This window comes from Ambystoma mexicanum, chromosome 1q, assembly GCF_040938575.1.
Source record: "Ambystoma mexicanum isolate Mex_15411 chromosome 1q, UKY_AmexF1_1, whole genome shotgun sequence".
Lineage (NCBI taxonomy): Eukaryota > Metazoa > Chordata > Amphibia > Caudata > Ambystomatidae > Ambystoma > Ambystoma mexicanum.
The window spans coordinates 1,015,008,371-1,015,035,636 of NC_090922.1; the positions used below are offsets into that span (position 1 = coordinate 1,015,008,371).

The 27,266-nt window shown below is 46.1% G+C and overlaps 1 protein-coding gene across 4 annotated transcripts in view; it reads left to right on the plus strand.

Annotated features, from left to right (window-relative positions):
* The window catches only part of ODF2L (outer dense fiber of sperm tails 2 like), a 583,980-nt gene that overhangs the window by 545,004 nt on the left and 11,710 nt on the right, over window positions 1–27,266 (plus strand). For all 4 annotated transcript variants that reach the window (XM_069641685.1, XM_069641688.1, XM_069641686.1 and 1 more), the window contains 2 exons: window positions 7,660–7,745; window positions 7,831–7,993. In XM_069641685.1, the coding sequence (XP_069497786.1) occupies window positions 7,660–7,745; window positions 7,831–7,993 (249 nt within the window). The remainder of the gene's footprint in view (window positions 1–7,659; window positions 7,746–7,830; window positions 7,994–27,266) is intronic.

Here is a 27,266-nt window from a genome sequence, read left to right on the forward strand (position 1 = left end):
GTAAGTACAAATTCACCTTTGTTACAAGCCTGTACTACAAAGTAAAGTGGTAGAGAGTAGCCAGACTTATCTCAAGAGTAAAGTGAGCAGTAGAACAAGTTACACAAAGGACCAACTAATACCGTGATTCAAACAAACACTTACTCAAGGTTTCTTGGTAAAAGAATATACATTTTTTTACACAGTCAGGTTGAAATTATTACACTAGCAAGAGCAGCTCAATATCACACACTAATAAACCACAAATAGACCACCGATAAGTAAATGAGCAAGTTTGACGCCATTGAAGTGGGAGCAAAATGGCACATCAGATACTTTTGAAAGGGGTAAAAAGACAAGGTTATAAGAATTAGCAGCACAAATATGTGCATAGGCAGTGCAAAGGGATTCAGTAAACTACAACCAGCAATTCATCTCATAGGCCTGGGCCAGAGTCAATGGTTCAGAGTCTTTGTATTGGATAGCACAGTTCTTATTGTAAATGGTTATGTCTTTGCCACGGTTTTTAGAGTTTGGCTAGGCGAAAAGTTAGACGAATGTTTAGGGAAGGACAAGCCTTCGAAGTCGAAAGTTTCACAAACTTTCTCAGTGGCCGAAAAGATTTCCGGATCGCGTTTGCACAGTACCTTTTTAGTGAAGAAAAGCTGTAGCTGAGGCAGTTGTTCCTGGCAGTTCAAGCAGATCTCGCTGTTCTTGAGCTTCTTGTCGTGGGGACAAGGAGGACGTTGTGAGGTTCTTGCACTGCCCAGGGATGAGGCCAAAAGCTTAGAAAGACGACTGTGTAAGGTGTTAGTTCCTTAAAGTCCACAAGCTGGTTTCCTTCCCTCTCGCTATCCTGTTTTCAACAGTACTCTGAAGAAAATTCGACCAGATGGAGACGGTGTCCAGGTGGCTTGCGAGTTGGTTGTTCCCACCAAACTCAAGGGAAGAAGTTAACCTTGAAGGGCTTCTCTGTCGATTGGAGTTTCAGGCAATTCGGACCTGCAGCAGGGCTACACCGGTCGTCCAGGAGGTGCAGCAGTCATCTTCCTTCAGCTCGTCTTTGGTTCTTTCGTTCCAGTGGTCAACACTGCTTTCCAAGTCCCAGAGACCTACTGTTAAACAGTTTTTCCCCATTCATTCCAGCCTGGCTGTCATTCACACAGCAGGGTGGCTGTCCTTGCCGGACAGTCAGCCAGCCAATAACGCCAGAGTGCATTCAGGTCTCTTAGGAGACTAAGCAAAGGGAGTTTCAGGCACCTCCTTCACATCCTGTCCATCCCAGACACTCAGGCGCCAGAGGAGGGCTTCAGCACTGAAGCCCGCCAAAGGCCAACAAACAAAGGGGTCAAACCTGGTTTGCCGTGCAAAGACACACAAGAAGGACCTTTCCTAAGAGAAATGGTGAAAAAAGATGACCAGAGTCTGTTTTTACCGATAGGTCTGGGGCACCATATTGAAAAACATGGCTGCCCCGATTTTTAGCTACCGTTGTTAGTGGGTGGGAAAAATCATGGTATACCGTTAAAGATACCGTGAACCACTTAATTGAACAATAATAACCGTCACATTGTTTATACCGTTCATACCGTAAAGTGTGCTTTTCAATCTGATTTGGAAAGGCTGCAGTAAGCAAGTGCTGCGCAGTCTTGGTCTTGCACTGTTGGATGTGCCGTCTGCCAAGTAGTTTCAGTTGGAGCACTTTTTAATGCCATTCCATAAACCACACGTGCTTGACACAAAATCAATATGTTAGCAATAGGAAGAATAGATACAGTGCCAAGCAGGAAAAGGGTTTACTTTGGGTTGGCGGCTTTGGGGTTTATATATTTATAATGGATAATGTTCTCTAAACATATGGCAATGGGGGATTTCCCTGGTTCTATCATTGAATTTACATATAATAAGTCACACTGCGAAATTCACTCATCTCTGTGGGTATTCCCTGCTGCCATACCAAAGGGTAACATGTCCGTGAGTACTTGAACACCTTTTGGCCCGTAAAAGGCTGTAACGTAAAGAGAGTGCGTCTGTGTGTGTCTGTGTGTGTGTCTGTGTGTGTATATGCGCACAAGCGTATACTACCATCAGCCTCCATTGATCGGTGGCATGCAGGTTATCAAGATGGCAACATGTTCATCTTCACCAGTAGCCAGTGGGGGAGCATAAAGCCTAAATGACCACTTAAGAAAAGCTATTCAGTTTGCTTTGCCAGTTGCAGCAGGGCTCTCCCCCCCCCTCCTCCTCTCCACACGTGTGTTTGTGTTTGGTGGAAGCAAGGCATTTCAGTGGAAAGTATGTTGAAAAGCCCAATTCTGGCCCTGGGTGCCTGGTTTTGTTTGTGATGATAAATCTGTCAATTTATGACCTTTTAGAAAATATTTGTTAAGATTAGTTAACTCGCCCTGCTATACCGCGATAACCATGATATACCGTCATTTGGCAAGAAGGTTATCGTACCATCATAAAACTAATACCGTGACACCCCGAGCTGGTAGCCAAGTACTTTTTACTTAAGGTTATTTTGCTGGGATGTAATTTACTTTTTAGATTCCTGTATCGTTTCTACTTGATTTATGGGGTTTGGCATACATGTTTATTTAGGTCCATGTGCAGATTTACGAGAGGCCAGTTTTATTTCTGTATAAGAAACCTTTACTACTATGATGCGAGTTTGTAGTAATCAATCTGAAGGTGTTATTTTCACTGTTATGTGCTTTGTTTTTTTCAGTCTGAGAGGATCAGTTGAAACCATCTGCATTGCTTTTCGTGCGATCAATGATATTTCTCTGGAATCCTCTTTTTTTGGAACCCATTGACTATTTGTGATGATTGTAATAGTTATTGGTTTCCAGTGTACAATGTCTTGGGAATTAACCATAGGGACTATTCTTAGTCCGGTTAGCCGTATGTGCATTCACGGTTCTCTGTATGGAGTTAGTTGCCAAGGGTTTGTGAAAAACTTGCTCTGTAGTTTCTGAAAATGTGTAGGAACGTCAGGCTGTCTTTGCTATTGTAGGTGATGAATTCAAATTTTAATTGTCGTTTTTGACACCTTTTATTAATAGGATCAGGTCTACATCTAAAACTACAACCCAAAAAGTGATTGGTTGCAAAAGGGGTCCAGCCGTATACAAATCAGTCAGGTACTGCCACCAATGGTAGAAGCCCAGCTCAAACTGCTAGGCCATGTCCCCTCTGCACAGAAACACAAGCAACCCCAGACATGTTTCGGCCTTGTTGGGCCTCCACAGTGAGGTGCAGGTTGGTTTCATATGTCACAGTGAGCAAGGGAACCACGTCTGGGCATACTGTCTCACATAGGGAGACAAACTACAACAAAAAAGTGATGGGTGGAAGGTTTTAAATAAATCTGAACCACTGGCATTGCCCTGGGCTACCTATTGCTCAGTCACCCCGAGTGGTAGGCGTATGCCATGACGTGTGTCCCGTGCCTGCTGGGCCTAGAGACTGAAGCTACTTGTCACTGTTTAGGCCCAACGAGGCTGAAACATGTCTGGGGATGCTTGCGGTCTCGTGTAGAAGGGATGTGACCAAGCAGTTTGGGCTGGACTGCCCCTTTTGGGGGGGCACCAAGTCTGATTTGCATATGGTCTTTCACCGAAGGCGAAGAACAATGGTCTGGAGCGTTGCCCAGAGGAATGCAGAGGTTAATATTCATTCTAAACCTTCCAGCCATCACCTCTTTTGTTTTGCTGTGTTCACCACTTCCAATGTCACAGTAAATCCTTAAAGTATCAGACCCATATCATGATAGTTTCTGTTTTTTTCTTGAAAGAAATGCGGACCCGATTCCATTCGAAGTTGCCCATGATTAGGTTGGCAAAAAGGCACTCATTCAGCTTCAGCTCCCATTTAGGTCCCAAAGTTTTGTAGGAATAGTTCCATGTTATAGAGAAACACCTTGTTCTTCAGTGTGAATTCTAACTTTGCACGGATCATGTTACAAGGTTGTTAAAAAAAAATGGCAGATCTTCTGGCTAAGTATGATCTGACTGCTGGAATTGCTTGTTTGTTTGATATTTATAATGATTTTATAGCTATGGTAATAAGGATACATTTTGTCTGCCAAGTAACCTATGAGGATATCCCTCGTATCTCTGGTCTATGGTGGCAACGCTGTGAAGTATTGTTGGAGACAAGTCCTATATTTCAAACGTTTTTTGTGAGGGAGCAGATGCCTTATGGTGGTGAAAATGCAGGTAAATGGAGTTGTCACAGGGCCTCATCACGAGTTGGGCAGTATCCCGGTTGGGATACGGCCTAACTTTATTTGCGTTAGCGCCCGCCCATCCGGCGGTATTGCCGCGGGATCAGGGCCTTAGGCGCTAACTCTTCCTGCCCATTCCCATTGGGTCAATCGGACCCAATGGGGAATTTTCGGTGCATATGTGGAGTGAGGTTGTCTTGAGCCTCATGTTGGAGTTTTCATAATTGTTCCTCCAGGTCATGAGTTGTTTGTCCAATACTTTATCGAAGGCATTAATGGTTGTACCTTCTGGTACATTTATGATCAGCATTGGGTTGTCCTCATCTGTTCCTATGTTGTGCTTTGTGAGCGAGCTGACATTCAATTGCTGGGACATGTTGGCTTTTTGGCCTTTCTCCTCTTACCCCTCCTCGTTCCTCTGTCTCTTTTCTTGTTTGGTTCTTATTTATTTTGTGGCTCTTGTCTTTTTCCAAACTGGAACTTTCATGCAGTTAATATTGGCTGCATCACCCAAGTCTGCGTTATCTTTTTCTTTCTAAAGGCAGATCAACTTGTTCCTGGTATGTTAGCACGTCAGTCGTGCCCTTACTGCAGTTTGATGCAACACCGCACAGGTTAGACAATGATCTCTGAAGCAGGTGTATTTACAAACTGCCACTCATACCAGATCACTTAGTGTTGTAAAAAAAGGCTTTGCTGTCCGTGTCGCTGTCACCTCATCATCCCCTCTAATTTAAGGTGCTTACGAATCCCACTTGTTTGAAGGGTGCTTAGTGGGAGCAGTCTTCGCGCTACTGATAGATATCCCATGTGCTGTGGTCACAGATCATGATAACATTTGCAAGTACTAACACAGCTTCTTGGGTTACAACTAATTCCGAGACACAAGAACTGTGGAGCACCCTGAAGATCCTGCCACTGTATTCAAGATAAAGCTACAAGATGTCCTGGTGTGTCAATACCACCGCTGCAGAGCTCTTTGAATATGCAGCATTTCATAGCTACTATTATCACTCATATTGCCACGAGAGTAAAGAAATTCGTACAAAAAGCTGGTATCAGGTCCCATACACGCTATGATGGTGCGTGGCTAATGCTCCTGTAGAAGGGAGAGAAGGAGGGGTGAATCAATCGGAGCAAAACACCTTCCTGGTGCAGGGTATGTAAAGTCTGTGTCAGTAAAGCTTATTGCACAGAAGGAAATATTGGGGTGCAGGAAAGGCGAGAGAGTTTCAGTGAGGTGGTAGAATATAGAGAAGAGTGGCAGGGATAGCAGGTTGGGTGGGTAAATGATGGGAAGCATTAAGATGCAAATGGCTTTGACAGAAAGGCAGAAAGTGCTGATGTTGGCACAGCTTCATGCAGAATGTTAGCGCGCAACTAGTTTCAGAGCCAGAATACCAAACGTTATGTAAAGTTTCACAGTGTAACATGTTTTACTCAATCTTGAATGTTATCTTAATGCTTAGTTTGTACCTAAAAATGTAACTGAGAAAATTGGTTCGGTTAATCTTTTCGTTTAAGAAAAACCTTTTTTCCTCATTATTAATGTTGTACTGACATATATTGGATGGATTGGCCATTTGTGCTGGGACATGTATTAAAAATACATTGGCACAGTGTTAGTTTGCCACACAGTCTAAAGGGTGTATTATACGTGTTTGGCAAATTGGATAAGTCTGCAAATGTCATTCCTGCTCAATAATGTTTTGAATGAAATGGGTAATTCTAGATGAATCTTCCTTTGGCTTAGGCTTGGAACGTCTCCCTTGCAACATGCCTGTTGTGTTTGTTGTACCCAAAATAAATTACAGGCAGTTAGTCTCTGCAAGCCATACCTAATATCTGGACCTTTTTGTTAATAATTTTGGCTCACTAGGTTTCACATTACAGCATCTGTGCACCACACCAAAAATATCTCCTGGTACTCAGCTAAAATTAGCAGATTTAAAGCCGTGGCCTACAGTTTTCTGATGGCGAAGCCCATGGATGTTTTACTCCACACTCCTCTTTATAGTCTAGCATCTGAAGTCTTGCAATATTTCATATATTCACCTACAGAAATGTTAGTCGTATGGCATTGTTTCCAATTTCCCCTGTAATATGTGCTGAAAAACACAGACAATTTCTTAACAAATTATTGGCAAGGGAATCTGTAGCTAGCTGGAATCGCCAAGCTGGCTCACTTCCACTAAGTGCTGACATTAACCGCTTTAAAAATACACACGCTGCCACTATGTATTATGCAGTTAATGTTCATAGAGCAGCGGTAGCACTCGGAAGAGGCACTTTTGAATGCAAACCTGGCACTCTACAATTGAATTTGACCCCTCTGAGCTCACATCCCGATGTTACAAAACTTTATTTTGCTGCGTTTCCGTGCTTTCGGTTTTCGCCATGCCATGCCTATATATCTGCAAAGACAATCACTGCAAAGCAAAACATGTTCAGCAATCAAACAAATACCCTTAAACAGACAGTGTGTCCTTGTAAACCATAACAGGTAACTTGTCGAAAGCAAAATGTTCACAAATGCACTTCAGTATGGTTTTCTGTTTTAACACTGTGGGCCTCTTAACCACGCTTCTGTCTGTATTCCTTGGCTTTTGAGACTCCCTCAAGTTAAGTTTACACCCCAGATATTAGTCTCACAACCTGTAGGACGCATGTTTAATTCCCTGCCTGCCTGGGTCCTTTTGAGGTTGGTTATTTAAGCAACACTAAGTAACAATAACGCTCACAATTACAGCACATAGAAGTAGGAAGGAACCGACCTGAATACACAAAAAAGTGATATTATTAATGATTGATTTGTCACTGTACATCAAATTCTCCACAAAGCAGCAGAACAATTTCCTAATCCGATAATAGTTGCATGATCATTATTTTGAGATTTCATCGCCACTTTTGTTTGGTTCAAACTAATACAACATCACTTGCTGCCAAACTTATCAACTCATTGCTGAATTTATGCTTTGACTTCCAATTTTTGGACACCCTCCATGATTTGAAGAACCGTTATTCCTGGTTGCTACATTTAAGCAGTACAGAAGTTGACTTTAACTGGAGGATGCAAAATACTAGAAGTGCACACTCGTGAGCACATTTAGTCATGGATTGGGAAGGGATCCCATCATAATTTCAATGTGAATTTGTGTGCTCAAAACTGAAGTTTACTTTATTGTTAAGTAGGGGAGTACGGTTGATCAGGAACCAGACCGGTTAGGCAAGAAGGAAGATGGTGCAATAAATAATATTATGGGTGATTGCATCATTTATAAATGGTATCAGCATCATTTTTAAAATATGGATTTCACTGCATTAGAAAACAAAACATGATCTGCGCTTTTTTGTCGGACAAGAATTGCTTCAATTCATTTAGCTTTTAATAATTTGTTTTCACATGAGCAATACTGTTATGTAAATGTTTAAATTTCTTTTGTATTTAGGTAAACACCAACAGTTTTCTCTTAGAAAACCAAACTTTGGAGATGGAAAACAGTCGAATCCAGAAGAAATTGGTGGATCTTAACCAGTATGAGTCACATTTACAAATCTACGGTATAAGTGAAGTAACTATATTTTGAGTGTTTTACTTATTCAATTTTCTTTAAATACAGAAAAGTAGAGCAAATGTTTGCACACAATCAACAACTTAAGACCAACCTTGCACACCAAGAGGAAAGTCTTCGTAGTAGTTCATTACAGCTGGAAGAGAAATCAAAGGAATGTTGTGGTTTAATAAGATTGCTGGAAAATGCTGTGGAAGATGGTAGGAAGCAGGTATGCATACATCTTAACAACATTTGAAGAAGCTTTCTTCTAAAACATTCTTTAAAAAATCTGTTATATTTTTGATTATGGAAAATGTATATATGGCAACATTGAACATGACAATTTCCTGTCTTTAGTGTTTAACAACATCTCATGTTTCTCTTGTTTGGATCCCATGTTGGTAACTTCAATCTCTATACTAGTGTAAGAAACAAGACTCTGTAATTGTACATGTTTCATTTGTAATGCTCTTTCCTGAGCTTTTGATTTCTAAGACTGTTTAAATATTCAATATTATTAAGTTATGATTTTACTTTCGATGTTTTAAGATTGTCTTCTTGTCAAAGTTATGCATAACATAACAGTGCCAAGTACATTATCAGCTGCATATCATGTATGCGTTAGTGTTTCTTGTTTTAAACATCCATGCTCTATTTAATTACCAAAGAATGTTGCAGCTTCACTCAAGAATCCCCATGCTAACATAGTGTGCCGTTTTCTTGATCTGCATCGTGCATGATGCATGATATTCCCATTATCGTTTTTGAATGTGCCAGGTTCTCTTCTTTCCAACATTGCCCTACCCCACACTGCACTGAAAAGGTATCCGTAGGAGTTCTAAATCTTGGGTATTTTCTAGAAAATGTTAAACAGAGAATCTTATTACTGGGAAGCTGGGAATCCGTAGAAATGATCGAATTTAAAATAACCAATGGAGAAATGGCTGAATTTCTTTACCTATTTTCTTCAAAATTTGGGGACACTTTACTAAAATATAGGTGTGGGGTAAGGGTGATAGTTAAGGTAGTACTTAAGGTAGGGTTCCCCCCCCGCATAATTTAAAAAATAAAAATAAAAGTAAAGTTTTCTCAGCCAGCAGATTGCACTGTGCAGCTCTGTGGTCCGCCTCATCACTGTTCCTTAGTGGTGCGCCGTGCCATAAGTGATATCTCTGTATATGTTCTGGGCGTTCGGGTCTGTTTTCCTTCAGTTCTACCCTTCAATCACAGGCAACAGTAAGTAATGGCAGAGCTGTCACTCCTAAAACATGTTTTGAAGACAATGACATGAAGTGTTTAGGCCTGTCATCGTGGTGTAGGAGGGTGAGCAATGAGGAACTTGTTGGAGGAGTCATCCATCCATCCATCCATCCATCCATCCATCCATCAGAAAGAACATTATTGGAGCTAGGCAATTGTTCTTCTAATGTATACATTCCTCCCACAGCTTACTCATCTTATGAAAGATTACCCAAAACATGCCATAAGCACAAACAGCCCAGTAATGAAGTTGAATAAGTTAATTTTGTGTGGCAGACCTGTCCATTTTCTCATCCTCCACAGCTTTGGAGTCTAAGTGTTAATGTTTTGTGAAAGTCTGCAATGATGACTAATTAGCTAGCCAATTAATGACCTGAAAAGCAACCCCTCTCTCCAAGGTGGAAATCACTGCTTGTCCTCTTATATGCATGCAATCAGTCAGGCACTTCTTCATGGCCAATTCGTAACCCATTTTGACACAAAGGACCAATGACCTGAATGTAGTTTGTTTGGCGATTGTAGGTTTTGCTGTCCCTAAGAAGGGTAAAGCAAAGAGTTGGTTGTCTAATCTAGAAATATGGAATCTAGAGAAGTAAAGTGAGATACCTCTTGGGATCTAAGCACTGAAATCTTGAATTGACAGGTGTTCCCTGTTTAATTGGGACATGAGGGAAATCCTTTTTATTATCTGCAACCTCTTATCTATTTCAACTTTTTTTTCACTCAAAATGTCTATTTTTCTTCAAGTTTAAATTTCGGCTCACTCTGCTTTTACTTAGAATCCCACTTATCGCCCGGCAGGCTATTGTTATCACTTTTTCGATTACTTCTAGGATCTTGTCTCGTCCTCTCAAATGTTATACTTTAAGACTGTGTTACATGGTGAATATAATCTGCCATAACTCTAGTAATTCTGTTTCCATGTTCACACCATTTCAAGACCTTCTGACAAACACATTTATTTAATTCCTACCAACAATACATAATCCCAATCATCCATAAGAGACCAGCCACTCAAAGCATCTGAGTTACATGCAAAGATATTGTCTGTTTTTACACCTCCCGTATCGTCATAGACATTTAGTAGAAGCAGTCTTCTTCCCTCCGCCACTTCACTATGCCTTTCTACTACAAGGATGTAGCCTTCCCATAGCTTTTTATCTATCTTAGATTACTTCATGCTGTTCCGTAACCCCACTAATAGCCCACCATAGGGACGACCCATTATCCCATTTTTGGCCATTATTTGATGGACCTGATATCCGTACCAGCGGCATTCCGTGGTTAGCCCGCTTTACTGTAAAGCAAACACATCATTTTTCACAATACCCCATTGAACCTGTTGGGGAGATTTTTCATTTTAGTGTTTAATTCATCCCTCCTTAGAGCCCCCCAGTTCTTTTTGCCGAACTTTGGGACTTGTTAATTTTAACCTTGGAGTGAGTAAGCCCTTTTCCCTCTCACCCAGGTGTTTTGGTTTGATTTGAACAGTGTGTTTCTTTTGGTTTTGGAGTCTGACAAACTCCACGGGTATCCCCTTTTTATATTGTGGCACAGGGAAGTCTCTCAGATTTCCCAAAGTTTTAAATACCTTGTCTTGGTTAAATTACTGTTTCCAAGAGCAGTGAAGTGAAATTGACTTTACTTATATTTGTAACTTTCTAGACTCACCACACACTATCTTATAATAGGGTGCTGGAGGGGTTACTTAGTATCCCCTTTGCCTAGTTTCTCATGTAACATTTTTATGCTACCTTTTCTACAATTAATGGCTGGTGACAGTGATTTACTTTTTTCTACCATTGAGTGTTTCTACCGCGGGCCGCAATAGCAACTGCAGTAAAGCACCAATGGGTGCCCATTTTGTCAAAATGACCCTGGTCTTCTTTTTTCGCCATTTCTTGTTGAAAAGGTCCTTGAGATTTACGCTGCACGCCCTACTAGGTTTGGTCCCTTTGTTCATTTTGTCTTTGGTGGGATTCACCAGTGAAGCCCGCCTCTGGCTCCAGCGAGTCTGCCAGGGCATGACGTGTGGGAGGTGCCCGAAACTCCCTGTGCTTTAGCCCCTTGTTTACAGGAATGCACCCAAAGGTGATTGGCTGGCTGGCTGTCCTTGGAGGACAGCCACCCTGTTGTGTGAGTGACAGCTAGGCTGCGAATGAATGGGAGAAACCTACATAAAAGGCAAGGTCTTTTGCTTGGAAGGCAGAGTCGACCACTGGACGAAGGAATCCGAAGAAGAACTTGGAAGAGCTTGCTGCAACTCCTGGACCGTTGATTTGCCCGGTGAAGCCCTGCTGCATTGCTGAAGCTCCGAATTCGCCTAGACTAGAGAAGCCCTGCAAAAGACGACTTCTCCCCTTGTGTTGGTGGGACCAATCAACCCCAAGACAAACTCATCTGGAAATCCTCTCGGAGCTGGCTGTACTTCCATTGCTGCTGCAGGAACTGATTGCCAGGGAGAGGAACACCAGAATCGAGTGTGTTGTCTTTAAGTCAGACCTGAGCTCCAGGAACATCCTCCGGACTCCCATGAAGCAGGACTGACCAAGCCTGAGCCACCTCAACAGAGTGCTGGACCCCAGATGCGAGGAAAGTCCATAGGTATCCGAGAACCATTGTAGTGCTATCTGCGAGAAGTTGAAACTGTGAAGTGCCGCAGATCTGAAGTTTGGCCATTGCTGCTGCCAAACTTCAAACCGTATTGCAGGAGTCCCCAGACATCCTCCCTCTTGTCCCCACAACTGAGGCCCAGGAACAACAGGATCTGCCATACTACAACTGAAACAGAAGCCAGCTGGTTCCAATTTCTTCAGACCGAAGGTACTGTAAACTAAGGGGTACTTACCTCTCAGTTGAGACTTGTCTTGGTTGCTCTTTCAGCCCTCCCAGCTTGTGACGCAACAGTGATTTTGTTTTCTACAAAGACTTCTAAAACATTGTGCAAGACTTTTTACTTACCTTCGAGAAGTGCTCAGCTCCACTAGACTTTGCTCGATTGACATTGGCTGTCCTGGCTCCCTGAAAGACTCTTCTAAACTCTAACATTGTGCTTTAACTATCCCTCAACAAAAGTCACACATTCTATAACTTGTTTAGCTGGTAAAGGGTTAATTTACTTTGCATTGGGTTTCAAAAGTACTTACCTGCTTAAAATTATTTGTTAACAATTGTTTTATTCCCTAAACCTTTTCCATTTGACAATAAACTCAGCATTGCTCTAAATGTGCCAGTGATATATTTATATCGACAGTGTTATTTAAGTCCCCTCAGGGTGCATGAAGTGCCATTGTGCCATCCCAAATGGGTATTTACTGAAACTGAGAGTGTGTATTTTTGAAATATATTGTTGCGTTACATATTTTGCTCCCTTTATAAGGAAGTCTTATTCAATTGACTGTTAAATTAATAAATAATTGTTTAATCAAGAAACCTTCATTGTAAGTGTTTATTTGGATACTTGTCACTGTGAAACTCTGTTGCAACCCTGCAGCTCACATTGACCCCTCTTGAGATAAGCCTGGCTGCTCAGTCCCTCTACCAACTTGTGTAGTACATGCTTATACCAAAGGTTGGGTTAACTATTGCCAAGAGGACAAGGCTGGTGCAGTCTCCCACAGGGCACTGCATACAGTCTTGCCTAACAGAACCCCTTGCAGAGAATACATGTGAATACCCCCTTGTGTTCCAACTTAAGATTTTACAATTTCATTGCTTTCCATTACCCAGGGCTTGTGTCTGCGAGGCCATCTGCGCCGGCATACAGCCTAATAGCCATCTCAACACTTAAGGCACACCTATAATTAGTTGCCTCATTGGTGACCACCTGGCTGTCAACTTTGTATTTTGTCTGTACTTATAGTTCGATCACAGGGGTCATTACTTCTTTGTCGATGGGGGGGAATGGTTACGGAGGCAGTGTCCACGGTCACAACGACTGCTACTCCTAGAGTGTCACTGCCACCAAGACAGGAGGCATCTGCTGCGATGCCTGTAAAGGACCCTGAAATGGGGACGGCTCCCCTGGTCGCTGGCTCCGGCCAACCCTAAGAAGGGTACAGGCCTGCAGGCTGTCCCAGAGAAGCCGGTGCAGATTTATACCTTGGGCGAGGGCGAGGATGGACTGCCCGAGGACAATTTTTTCAGACCACAAAGGGGGCCATGGGCCTGTCTCGCTGGGGGGTTCCCACGGAGAGAGCCCGGTTCACCACCTCGCCGAAGAAGACACATAAGTCCTGCACCTCCACCACTCGTTCTTTTCACGCCTCAACTGAGGGACATGTCCTTGGACATACTGACAACGCTGCACAAGCTGGTCTCGGAAATCCATCAGAGACTGCCTCCGACACCGGTCCCAGCACCATCGAGGAACTGTCCAGCACCACAGCCCGAGAGTCCACCCCAGAGCAAGCCCAAGGCAAAGGACCTACTGGGGCCAAGACGTCAACCGACGACTCTGCCTCCACCCCACCCTGGGATTTGACTCTGAATGAGGATCTGGATCTGTAAAACTGACATGGGAATGGATATGGTGGGTACAGCCACGAACACCAATGAGGCAGATGACCTTGTACCAGCAGACGGGGAACTGTTGGGCATGGGTGAACCTCACAGGGCCTCTTCGCCGGAGGAGGTTGGCACGTTTCATGCTATGATGTCCAGGTCCTTGGAACGGTTTCATCTGGTACCTGAGGAGATTAAAAATGAAGATATGAGTCCAGGGGGAAGACCACATTTCCGTACCCTTGCTGGACGACATCTGGGAGGAGAGCATGGGCCATATGAAGACCACGAGCACCGCGACACCCATGCGGGATAGACTCAAGAAAGAACACAGGGTCCCGGGCTCAGCCCCCAATTGCCTGAGGTTCCAGCCTTCACCGACTCTGTGGTCTCAGCTGCGGCAAGAAAACAGTTGGTGAACCCGTCATCGTCCATGGTGCCCCCAGACCAAGAGGGGAAGAAACTGGATGCAATGGGGAAACACATTCATTACACTGCTGCCAGCACCATTAAAGCTGGTATTGCCCTGACCATTTTGCCCCACTATGACCAGTAACTATGGTATAAACTGGCCCTATTTTGAACTTCTTACCTGACGATAAGAAAGTGGAGGCTCTGGCGCTTTCCCATAAAGGAGAAGTGGCCTCGGACCACGCCATTACAGTGGCAGTGGACATCGCAGACACAGGTTTCTCACAAATGGGCAACAGAGTGTCTCTTCGGCAGCACGGAGGGCTCAAAGCCACCAACTTCAGGCCGGACGTTCAGTCCAAAGGGTTGGACATGCCATTTGATAGTGAAAACCTTTTTGGCAAAACCATTGACGGACACAGGGTACCCTGCAGCACCGTAGGTCGTCGTCCTTTCGTTCCTTGAGAGGAAAGCCTAGCAGGGCCTCCAAGGGAGATAAAACCGCTTATTGGCAACCTTCCTGCTCCACAACGCAATAGGCACACAGAGGCCGCCCACAGGCATATGGTAGCAGAGGACAGAGTTGGCGTTGCAATGAGGCCAGGTCCCCGACACCTAAATAGGCCTGAACCGGCCGTGGACTCGGGCCCTCACTTGTGCACCCCAGTTGGAGGCCGGCTGGCAAGGTTCCTCAGCGTGTGGGAGACCATCACCACCGACGGATGGGTGCTGGATGCTCTCTGACAGGGGCACACCTTGGAGTTCCAACGCAAGTGTCCCCGTATTCCCCCTGTGGCTCGACAGGAACAGCACATGGCGCTACTGCTGCAGGAGGACCACGCCATGTTAAAAAAAGGGGGCATTAGAGCCTGTCCCACTGCTTCCGGGGCTCCGGAGTGTTCTCCAGATAATTTCTGGTCCGAAAGAAGACTGGAGGCCGATCCTGGACCTGAGACGCCTCAACAAGTACTTGAAGTCCAAGAAGTTCAGAATGGTCAGGTTGCAGCATGTGCTTGGCCAGTTGGAACAAGGTGACTTTCTGCCATTGCTGGATCTGGAGGACACCTACTTCCACATCCCCATCCACCGGAAACACTGCAAATTCCTGCAGTTCGTGGTACAGGGACAACACTGCCAGTTCAAGGCTCTCTCCATAGGCCTGAAGTCGGTCCCAAAGGTCTTTACAAAGTGCCTGGCTCTAGTGGCAGCGCACCTGCGACTTGAGAGCAGCCACGTCTACCCTTATCTGGCTCGTCCGATCCAGCTCCTACGTGTTGGCATGCAAGCACACGACAAGAAGCATCTATCTGCTGACTGATCTGGGATTTTCAATAAATGATCCGAAGTCCTACTTGGAGCCATTACAGTCTGATGTCGCCCTCGGAAGAGAGGGTGATAGGCATCCTGGGGAAGGTACAGCGCTTGTCGGTGGCACAGTCGGCTACAGTGCGAGTCATCAAGTCGCTGCAGATGAGACCTCTCCCAGGAGGTTCTCGATGTGAGGTGGCTGCAGGTCTCAAAATCATGGGCGGACAAGATCACCCTCAACGAGGAGTTCAGTCGGCGACACAGCGGTCGGGCATCTCTCAGAAGGGGCTCCAGTCCAAGTACCTCCGTACCAGGAGACGGTCACCATGTATGCTTCCCTGGAAGGTTGGGGAGCCCACACCGGACAGTTGCATGCCAGAGGGCTCTGGCTGCCAGAAGAAAAGGCTCTTCACATCAACATCCTGGAGCTTCGGGCTGTCTTCTGGGCCCTCAAGTCCTTCCTGCCATAGCTTACGGGAAAGGTGACGAGGATCTTCACGGACAACACCACCACCATGTTCTACATCTGGAAACAGGGTGGGACGCGCTCTCTGGCTCTCTAAAAGGAGGCCCAGGAGCTCTAGCACCTTTCCACCTGACAGGCACATAAAATGCCATTGCAAACTCGCTAGCAGGGAGCTACATTCTTGCCACTAGTGGGAGCTTCACCAGGACCAAGTGGATCTTCTGTTCTGCGAATAGGGTTAGCCCACCCCCCCCAGATGGACCTCTTCACAACGGCAACAAACTCCAAGTGTCAGAGGTTCACCAGCAGGTTCCCTCAGCCGATGCTTTCTCGTTCCTGTGGGAGGGACTCTTCCTTTATGCCTGCCGTGCATTCCCACTCCTGCTACGAGTGATCAACACACTCCGACAATGTCATTGCAGGATGATACTTGTCACTCTGACATGGTCGTGACAGATGTGATATCCGGACCTGCTAATCCTGTCATAGGCACCACCCATCAGGTTGCCGCAATTTTTGGATCTTCTACACCACGACCCAGCGTCGCTGAACCCCTGGGCCTGGCTCCTGCAGCCCTAGAATTTGGGCATTATCCTTTGCCAATGAAATGTAAGGACATCTTGGCCAAAGCCAGAGCCTCTTCCATGTTAAAGTGCTACAGACATAAATGGAAGTGATTCTCTGTATGGTGCCGTGCCCAGAAGATCACCCCATTGCATGTCACGGCCACGCAGCTCCTGACACACCTGCTTTCCTTGGCCAAGGCTGGACTGGCTCATGCCTCTTATCAATGTTCACCTTGCCCCATATTCTGTTACACCAGAACGCTGGATAGGCCTTCCCTGTGGTCTCACAGACTCATCCAGGAGTTCATCAGGGGCTGCTTCAGGACTTTTCTGCCAGTGAAGGCTCCGGCTCCAGCTTGGGAACTGAATGTGGTATTGACTAAACTCATGGGGGCACCCTTTGAACCAATGCATCAGGTTCCTGTAAAGTTCCTCCCGTGGAATACGTTTTTTCTCGTGGCAATCACCTCAGGCAGACGGATCAGGGATGTTCAGGCCCTGTCCTGCAAACAGATGTACTTATCCTTCCACGCTACAAAGGTGGTGCTGCATGCACACCCCACATTTATACCGAAAGTGCCGTCTGAGTTCCACCTTAACGAGCCTTTGGTGTTGTCTGTCTTCTTCCTGAATCCGTTGCCGCCAGCAGAGAGGGCCTTGCATTTGCGGGATGTTGCTCATGCCTTGAAGTTTTACGTGGCACGCACACCGGGTTTTCGGAAGACTTCTCAGTTGTTCTTTAATTTTGGTACTGTGAATCACGGGAAGGCCTTGTGGAAGGCTTCCATCTCCAGATGGTTCTCTGGCTGCATCATGCACTGTCATTGAATGACTAACAGACCTCTTTCAGGCCGGTCAAGAGCACACTCCACCAGAGCCATTGCAGCAACGACAGCGTTTCTCTCTGGTGTGCCTCTGCTCGACATCTGCAGGGCTGCTTTGTGGAGGTCCATGCACACCTTCACGAGGTTCTACTGCATCAACAGGGATTCCAGGGATTAGTCCCTAGTCGGCCAAGCGGTGCTATGCAACCTGTTCACTTGAGGTGCCATCTCCTTTGTTTGTGTATATTTACTGCTGTGTAATCGTTATTCATGAGCATGTGAATCCATGCCAGAACCCATGCTGATGAAGGTTTAAGTTACTTACCTGTAACTCTTGTTCTCCAGCCTGGGTTTGGCATGGATTCACATGCACAACCCTCCCTCCTTCCCCTCTATGGCTCTTCTTGGCTCTTCTTGGCTCATACGGCCACTTTTCGTGCTTACCAAATCTGAAGAGGGCCACCAACGGTGGAGCATAGGGAGAGTACTGTCATCGGATGGTGGCAGTATGGCCCAGAGGACAGTGATTGATTTAGAGGAGAAATACAGTTTTAAAGCTAAAGTGAAACAGTTTTTTTCTTTTACTGAGGATTCCCAGCCTGACGACTGGGGAAATTCATGAGCATGTGAATCCATGCCAGACCCATACTGGAGAACAAGAGTTACAGGTAAGTAACTTAAACCGTATCCCCACTGGTAAAGCTAATTGCTTTTGTACTTCCTGAAAAATCATTTGATTCCAAGAAGGGAGTATATTATGATCAGAGAACTGCTTGTAACACTAATATAGGGAGTGAAATGAGAGGGTGCATAAAATGTGCCCCTCCTTCCCCACTACAACCTGGACAAAATTCAACTACAGTGTTACTGAGGTTTCTTATGGAGCCTGTTGAAGAGATCACAGACAGCAGCAGCAATGCTCAGAGGTACAACCGACTGAGTGCCTTCTTCTTTAACTAGTGACCCATCTTCTGCAATTAACTGTTAACAGTGAATTGCTTGTTTAACTGATAACAGTGAATTGCTTGTTTAACTGATATCAGTTAAACAAGATACATGGGGATGCTATAGGCAATAATTGCGGAAAACCGGATTGAAATAGAGTTCCCACAGTGGGACATGATTACGTGGTCATGATGTACCGGGCACATCTGCAACCTGTCGACAAGTTTCGAACGCTTAGGTTGCAGTACTGCTTAGCAGTTGATTGTATGGTAAATGTTTTTGCATCTAGGTATTCAGGTTCAGCAATGACTTAATATATTCAATTGTTGAGCTTAATACCTCGTCTTTGACAATTCATTGCCTGTCCATCCATACTACCTCTTCTTTCCTTGTCATTCTCTCATGTTTCCTCTTGCTCTCATCCCTTTGCATGCTTCTCGTTAAGTTTTATTTTGGTTTCTTTAATACCTCTCTTTCCTTCCTCATCTGTGTACCCCATCTCCTTTCTCTTTTCTCTTCTTTACTTTCTTTCCTTTTCTGCTCTCTAGTATTGAAGGTAACACTTATGGGTTGAATGTACTGAATTATATCTCTACGGCATTAAATGTTTGGGTTGATCAGCAAATGCTATGCATTGCTTCCTGTGCATACTAGAAATGGATCATGATATGGTATGATATGACGCACTTAATACCCAGAGGATTCTAAGCGCGGACCCGGGATTCAAACCTGTGTCGCTCCGTGTCGTCTAGCTTCCAAGGCGAGCATGCTGCCACTGAGCTATCCTCCTGGGACATATTTCAATCATGTTCAGAAAACTGCAATCCTGTAGGTTTAGTCTAATGTATTCTCATAAGTGTGACCAATAAAAACGTTTTGCAAGGTAAAAAAAAAAAGCTGCATGTGATGCTTGTTGATCTGAGTCGGCAACCCTCCCAGTTCTGTCATAAGCAGGGTCCAGAGTGCAGTTGAAATCAGAAAAAGGCTAAGGTAAAATGCAGGGCCAGATTATCAAGAACATCACCGCCCCCTTTCATGGGTCACTCTTTCATACAAACACACACCGCCTCCATCAAACAGCCCTCGCAGGACAAGCCCTCGCTGGATAAGGCCGCGGTGTTGAGTGACGCAGGTTCTCAGGAGACGCTGCCCTCTTTCCACGTAACACATTTGCTACGTCCACGATACCGAGCCTATAAAATCCAAGATTCTGACCCTCTGCAGCAAAGCCCTTGCAGGACAAGGCCGCGGTGTAGAGAGTCACAGGTGTTTGGCGACAAAGGGGTCTGCAGCGTTGACTGTGAGTGCAGACTTTCACGCTCCTGTCTGCGGCCGCTAGGTAGGAAGTTGGGGAGTTTGCTTGCTGCTCTACACTTCTCGTCCCTCGAAATTCTGCGATCACATGTGCTCCAGCGCCCCCCCCCTCCTTGATCGTGCCTGCACCCCTTAGACTGCGTGGTTCCTCGCACTTCCACCCTGGTTTCGCTCGCAATGGCGCACCCCTGATGGCGTGGCCGCTCACAACTCCCTGATTGCGTATTCCTCCCAACTTCCTTGCTACTCACGGACTGTGTGTTCATGCATCTGCCTCATGCCCCTTTTTTCCTTCACGCCTTGAAACACTTGTGTATAGGCGTGTTATAAATGCCATATCATATCCCTCCTGCACCCATTGCGTGTCCCTCGCTGCTTCCTCACTACTCCCGGACCGTGAATACTGCGCACTTGCGTCCACCTTTTTCCTCCTGCACCCATTGCGTGTTACTCGCAACTTCCTTGCTACTCCCCGACCGCATTTCCCTCGCTCTTCCGGACCGCATGTTCTCCTCTCTTTTCTCTTTGTGCTCCCACTCGCCCCCTTCTGTTCTTCCTCACTGACTGCCCTGTTCATTTGATTATCCTACTGTTCCGTGTTCTGCTGTTTTTTTTTCCCCTCCTTTAGGTTATCACTTGTCCATTTCTCTGCTTTTGTACATTGCTTTGTTGTTTACCGCACTGACTGCCCTGTTTTTGCATTATGCTGCCTTGTGTTGTCCGGTTGTATTTCTTCCTCTCGGTCATCATTCGTCGACTTTTCTGCTCTTGGAGTGGTTTTGTGTCTTGCCTCACAGACTGCCTTGTCTTACATTGTACTGCTGTGTGTTCCGCTGCATTCAGCCTTCCTCCAGGTTTACATTTTTCAACTACTTTGTCCTTTTGTTTTTGGTTCCTGTCTTCTTAGTAGATTGTTCCTCTTAGTAAACTGCTTAACTATTGCCTGAGCTCTTGTGTTCTTGGTAAATTGTCTACCATTGTCTCATCCCTCTCTGTCTCGTCTGCTTGCTCTCCTCCTTGTGTCGTCCCCTAGTGTCTCTACCCCCCTACGCTCCTCCCTACCGCCTCTTCATCTCTCCTCTTCCTGCATCTACTCTATGGTGCTCTCCGTTTCTCCTATCTTTTCTAATTGTTTCTCTATCGACTATCGTGCTCTCCTTACTAAGTCTGATCTCCAACCCAGGCCTCCCTATCGCTGATATCTATACCAGGGCTTCCTCCAGACAAACCCTCACCGACATCTGCTTTGCCATTCCATCGCCAGACCTCTGGACTCTTCATATGGTCTCTGTACTTTCTCCTTTCTCATCTTCTCCCATTAATGGCGGCCCCCGGTTGGAGGCCCTCCTGGCCCCCTTCCGTTACTCAAAGGGCATCATTAATGTTTAGATGAATGGCACTGTCTCGGTCCAAGGCCCACAGGCCAACCTTCTCCTCTTTGATAGATGCTTCCCGCGCTTCATCAATTTTCTTTCTTCTCCTGCTGTCCCATCTCTCCCTTCCTCGGCTTCCTTACCTCCCCCCTCTGTCTCCTCCTTGGCTACCTTGCCCTCTCCTCCTTTCTCTTCTGCCCCCCCCGGGTTCCTTCTACACCTCTGCAGGGCATACCTCTGTTTTGTACCCCTCCCCAGAAGTTTTTCAAGGATGGCCACCTTCTCTATCTTGCCACACTCAACTCTCGCTCAGCTGTCAAACACTCCTCTGACATCTGCCGCCTCCTGGAAGAACTTGACCTTGATGTTCTCGGTCTCACCGAGACATGGTTCACGGCCAGCTCTGTCACGAGCTTTGACACTCTCTTCCCTGATGGGTACAAGATCCCCTCTGCACCCAGACCCAGCCATTAAGGAGGGGGTGTAGCCCTGATCTTCCTGGAGTCGATTCCTACCTCTGTCGTTCCTATGCAGGTCTACTCCTCTACTCCTCTTTTGAATGTCTTATCTGCAGGATTTCTCTCTCTCCTGGTCATTCTCTTGCTGTGGCTACTATCTATCGGCAACCTAGTCGGATCACCTCTTTCCTCTCTAAGCGGGCAGACCTCTCCTCCTCCCTCCTGGCCTCGACCACTCAACTCCCCCTTCTTGGAGACTTTAAGATCTACCTGGATGCTTCCTGTCCTTCCTTTGGACTTTTTTGCAACCTCTGCGACTCTCTCTCTTTTTCTATCCTCCGACCTGACTCACTCTGCAGGGAACACTCTGGATGTTCTGATCTCCTCAGACCTTTCCCTCTTTCCCTCTCACCACTCCTCTCTCCTGGAGTGATCACTTTCTCCTTTCCTCCCATCTCTCCCTCTCTACCACTCAGGCCAAGCCAACTACAGCACTGCCACCTACCTTCTTGGTTATCCGACCTATGAAGCATGTGTCTGTTGAGGCTTTCTCCACCACTTACTCTCCTCCTCCTCTGGCTGACTCATAACCTGACATAGCCCTTCCATGCTCCACTCTGCTATCTCCGATACTCATGATGTTCTTGCCCCTGTCATGAGGACCTGCTTGAAGCCCAAAGCCAAGTGCAACTCCTGGTACGACTCAGACATCGTCACCCTTAAATGCAAGTACAGGGTTACTGATCAGAGGAAATGGCATGTATTTTGTGCATCCTCTGAGAAACTGGCCTGCCGCCTGCCCCAAAGGCAATATCGGCTCTCTGTCCGCACCAAGAAGAGAGCCCACATCCAAGCCTGCCTCTCTGCGGCCTCCAACAACTCGGCCGTATGGCATCCAACAACTTGGCTGTACTCTTTAAAATATGGAAGGAGCTGGCCACTCCTGCTGCAGTCTCTACCTCTCCTGTCCCCTCCCAGGCCCTCTGCACTGCCCTGGCTTTTCTTTTCATCTCTAAAACTCAGGACATCCTGTCCACTCTCTCATCCTCTCCTCCCCCTCCTCCCTCTACTCTCTGCTCTACATCTGGTCTCCCTTTTGCCACCTCTCCTCCCTCCTTCTCTGCCTTTCCTCTTTTCTCCCCTGACGAGGTTCCTAGACAAGTCCGATCTACGAAAGTCTAGTCAAAACAAGTTCTCCCCTGTTCTTCCAAAACCATCAAGGACCACATTGACGCCCTTGCTCCTGCCCTGGCTGACATCTGCAACCACTCCTTTGCCACTGGAGCCATCCCTTCCCCCCTGAAGCATTCTCTTGTGTACCCTCTTCTCAAGAAACCCTTAGCCGACCCATCCTGCCGGCTAACTATCGCCCGATCGCCATCATTCCTTTCCTGAGCAAACTCCTGGAAAAGCTGCCCATCTCCCAGCTTAATCTTCATACTGAATCTGTTGGTTGTCTCCATGACCATCAGTCTGGCTTCAGAGCACCCAGAAGCATTCAGCCAGAAGCACAGAAACTGCTCTCCTGAACATCCGTGAAGACCTGCTCTCCAGCCTCGATTCTAATCTCGATTCTAATCTCCCCTCTGTCCTGATCTTGCTCAATCTCTCTTCTGCCTTTGACATGGTCAACCATGCCATCCTGCTCAACCGGCTGCGTGATAACCTGGGTATCACCGATCAGGCCCTGGCCTGGCTGACCTCTTTTCTCTCCGATAGACCCTCCCAGGTCCAACTTGGGTCCTTCCTCTCCTCTATCTCAGTCTCTACCTGTGGTGTTCCCCAGGGGTCTAACCTCTCTCCCTGGCTGTTCAACCAATACCTGGCACCTCTTGCCCACCGCATTGTCGCTCTCTGCCCCAATTTACAGTGCTATGCGAATGACACTCAGCTTGTGTTCAGGTTCCCTTCTGCCGCATCTTCTCCTTCTCTCATCTCTGACTGTCGGTCTACTATCCAGGAGTGGTGTGCCGCCAACGATCTCTGCCTTAATGCCAGTAAGACCAAGATTCTCCTCATCGGCACACCTGCACCCTCCTTTCCTATCATTCTCTGGCCGGCCTCCCTTCGACCCTCTTCCTACTCCCACCTTTGAGGCTAAGAACCTCGGGGTCATCTTCAACTCTGTTTCTCCTCACATCGCTAATGTCTCTAAGAAGTCACACTACCAACTGCACTTCCTCAGAGGTATTCTTCCTTTCCTCTCCTTCCCCGAGAAGCTCTCTGTCTCCAGACCTCTGGTTCTAGCTAGGCTGGACTACTGCAACAGCTTCTTTCTAAATCTGCCTGCTTCTACTCTCCGCCCTCTGCAACTCATCCAGAACAGGACTGCAAGACTTGTCCTTGGCCTCAAGCCCAGGGATTGTATCCCTCCAGCACTGAAACCTCTGCACTGGCTCCCAGTGGATGTGAGAATTAAGTTCAAGACCCTCTGCATTGTCCACAAGGCCTTCTGAGGCCTGGGGCCTCAATACCTCCAACTCTCTCTGCGTAAAATACCTTCCTACGCAAGCTCTTTGCTGCTCTGGCTCCAACTCCCTCAAGGTCAGCCGCTTCTCCAAGCAACAAGTTGGTAGTAGATCTTTCCTCGGCTGGGCCTCCCTTTAGAACAGCCTCCCTGCCTCTGTGAAACTTGAGGAGAACCATCTCCGGTTCAGGAAGCACTGATCTCGGGCCAGGTCCCCTTCCCGCCCAGTTGCACACCTGCACTGCCCCCCCCGGCAACTCTTGCACATTCGGTCTGTATCTGCAACCCTACAGTCCCCCTACCTGCACTTTGGACACCTGCTTTCTGCACTTACCCTTGCACTTGCCAACCGTTGGCCACACTTCTTGATATTGTTTGATCCCATATACTGCACTGCCCCCCTCCCATTTCCCCTCGCACTTTTCCCCACCCCTGTCCCCTGAGTGATCTCAATATCACTTGGCTTAGTAAGATTGTTGTCTCTGTCTTCCCTTTGTCCCCCTCCCTTGCCTCGTTGCGCCTTGAAACACTTGTGTATAGGCACGTTATAAATGCCATATATCATATCAAGCAGTATCTGTCTAAGCATAATCTTCAAACCAGAACCTTGGTGGTGCATAGCATAAAGGTAGGTGAATGAGCTGCTGAAGGCCTCCAGTTTCACAGTGTTCGCGCAGTAAATCTCTCAGCTACAAAGTCTAGTTTAAACTACATCCAGACTTCTAACAAAGCCATCCAACCTCTGACTGATCCAGTGGACAAGGGTACAAGTTGCAGGTGGCTGCCAATGTGGACCCTCCAAACCAGTAACGTCACCCGCATACCATGATCGTGTCCTCAGGTCTCTGTGGGTCCAGTGGCCATTGATATGTCTGAGTCCAGGACGAAAGGCGAGATACAGGTTCCAGACGATTCCCCCACCCTGCACTCTCCCACACCATGCACCAAAGTCCACATTGCAGAACACGCTGATGACTTTCATTGTGTATATGTCTGACAGGTAAGGGGTCCAGGGCTCTAGGTACATGTCCCCCACTCCCACTGTACTGCTTGAGTTCCCATAATCTTCTCTGTTGGAGGATGTAGGCTCCAATAGAGGGCTCTGGGTCAGGATGCTGTGCCTCTCTAGGAGCGTGCCATCTGTCTCTTTATGTTAAGAAGGAGCAAGGGAGAGGGATAGGGAGAATATATATATCCCTTCCTGCATTCCTTCTTCAAGGTATTTTGGCGTAATGAAAGAACAGGGCAGTTACTGTTCAACACCACCAGATCCAGGGACCCATCCTGTTACCACCAAGGCGCAAACCATCATGTATGTTAACCTTACTGCAGCACAGAACACTCTCTCAGTACTATTCTAGAAAAAAGGAATGGGGCATGTCATAGGGGGATTGAAGAAAGAATACATTATAATGATCTATAGATATCTATATACCCATCTCCTACACTATTTAAAGAAGATGCCTAGACGTTATCATTGGACAAATGGCCCTAACCTGGTCAATTCATGTGTTCAAACTCCTTCAGAAAAGGCTATGTCTGGGTAACCTTCACCATTCACCACCAGCTTAAACGCTGCTTAAACAAGTAATTTGTGCCCTTTTTCTCTGGCTAGCATAGTGGATGCTATAAAGGGTTTCCGTGATGCCATCGCTGCTTTGCTGAAGTAATTAAAGAACAAAACTATTGAATATCTCAATATGTCCTCCGTCAACTCTTGCCTTCGTGGCCACCATCTCTATCACAAGTAACCAAAAACTTTACCATACAGGTTTTGCTCCCGGGAAGCTGGTTCCCTCTCAAAGTCCATGTTTTAACCGGACCCAAGTTCACAATTGTGGGGATAATTTGCAAAAACTCTATCGGGGTTCCCTTCCTCTACTTTTTGAGGAAAGTCTGTTATGCATAGGTTACTGCGTCTGTAGTTGCTTTCCTGCTCTGTATTCCTTTTATTATTTGATATTATAGATCTATTTTTATTACCTATATTATAGAACTTTTCATATCAAACTGCATGGTTAGGGACTCTACAGTCTTTTCTAGAGACACCACCATATCTACCACTACAGAGGATCTAGAATCCAGAGCCAGGGTGGACATCTCACCTTGCTCAGCCTTCATGTCCACGACAGTCTCTATGAATTCACTGATAGAAACTTGAACACTGTCCATGATCTCCTGGGGAAAAGATTAATCCCTTTTGGCTTACTAGTTGGTTCTTGTGTCGCCTTCTTTGCCTTGTCCGTCAGCAGGTGCAGACTTACAGGAAATCTTCAGGATAGGATATGCTGGAGCTAGGCAGTTAACCCGGTGCCTTCACTGCTCCCAGTTCTGCAATCTGCTGTCAAACAGACCGCTCCCCTAGACAGCCTCATGTCAACCAGCTTTAAATGCTTGAACAAAATAAGCAGGGGTGTTGCCCTCTTACACATAAATCGCCTAATGTGATAAATTACACTAACAACCAACTGTATACTGCAAGCCAGTACTAGCATCACGATTCCTATTGCCTATTCTTCTCTGGGTTATTATTCCAACTTCCTGGAAGAATGGCTAGAATAACATCTCATCGGATCCTCCAATTGGGGACCTTGCACGTGTGTTGGAATGTATCACAAATTGACGCAAGTGTCAGCACTATTTCGACCGGTATAAGAGACAAACAGTGGCCTAAAGTGCCTATTTGCATGTACTTCGGCATGAGCATGTTTCTCCTGGATGTAAAACCCAAGTACAGAAGCAGTGTTTTAAACCCTCAGTTCCTGTAAGCAATCATGCTTAAACGTTGTCTTAGATACCTATCTACCTGCCTAGACACCACTTTAACTGTGTCTCACACATGCGCACCAGAGTCCTTTCTATGTCCCGTTTTGTTATTGTCCCTTGCTCTAGCACTCACACATATGAAGTGGTAGTGCATGGGGTGCACATAAGAGTTTGCCTGTGTCTGAAGGCATACCTTGCTGGCATATGCATACTGGTTGTTCAATAGTGCAATGGCACGTGCCAACTTGTACTTGATGAACAAATTACCTACAGTTCGAAGCATGCTTTGTGGGTAGCGTGTAAGGAGTTATAGTACTGAGTTAAACATTCAGATTACAGAGCGTATATTGAGCATTGAAACAATGAAGGTGTGCATCGCAAGTATCACTGTTAGGAGGTTAGGAATATCATTTATCTCACTGAAGCCAACTACAAAGAAAGATGTGGTTTCATCATGGATTGAAATCAGTGGTGCAGTTATGCCATGTTTTGGTTTTGATGTTTTAAGTCTAGAAAAAGCAAGCCAGCCATGCATTGCGCAGTGTTTGCAGCATGACTTTCATTTGAATAGCTTCAGAAGTGTCCTAAACATGCTGGTGGTATTTTAATTTTCTTTGAACATCTCCCGAACTCCCTCCAACCATTCTCAGCAGCCAGATCGGGACCGTTTATAAAAGATCTTTATTCAGAGATTTAAAAAAGAAGGGGGAGAAAATGGGCCTCATTACGAGTCCGGCGGAAGCTGATTTACCGCCACCGTTGTTTCCGGACTGGCTGACTCATAATGAGGCCCAATCTGTTTGTTCTTTTTGAAAACCTTGCAAAATACAGATTGAATTTA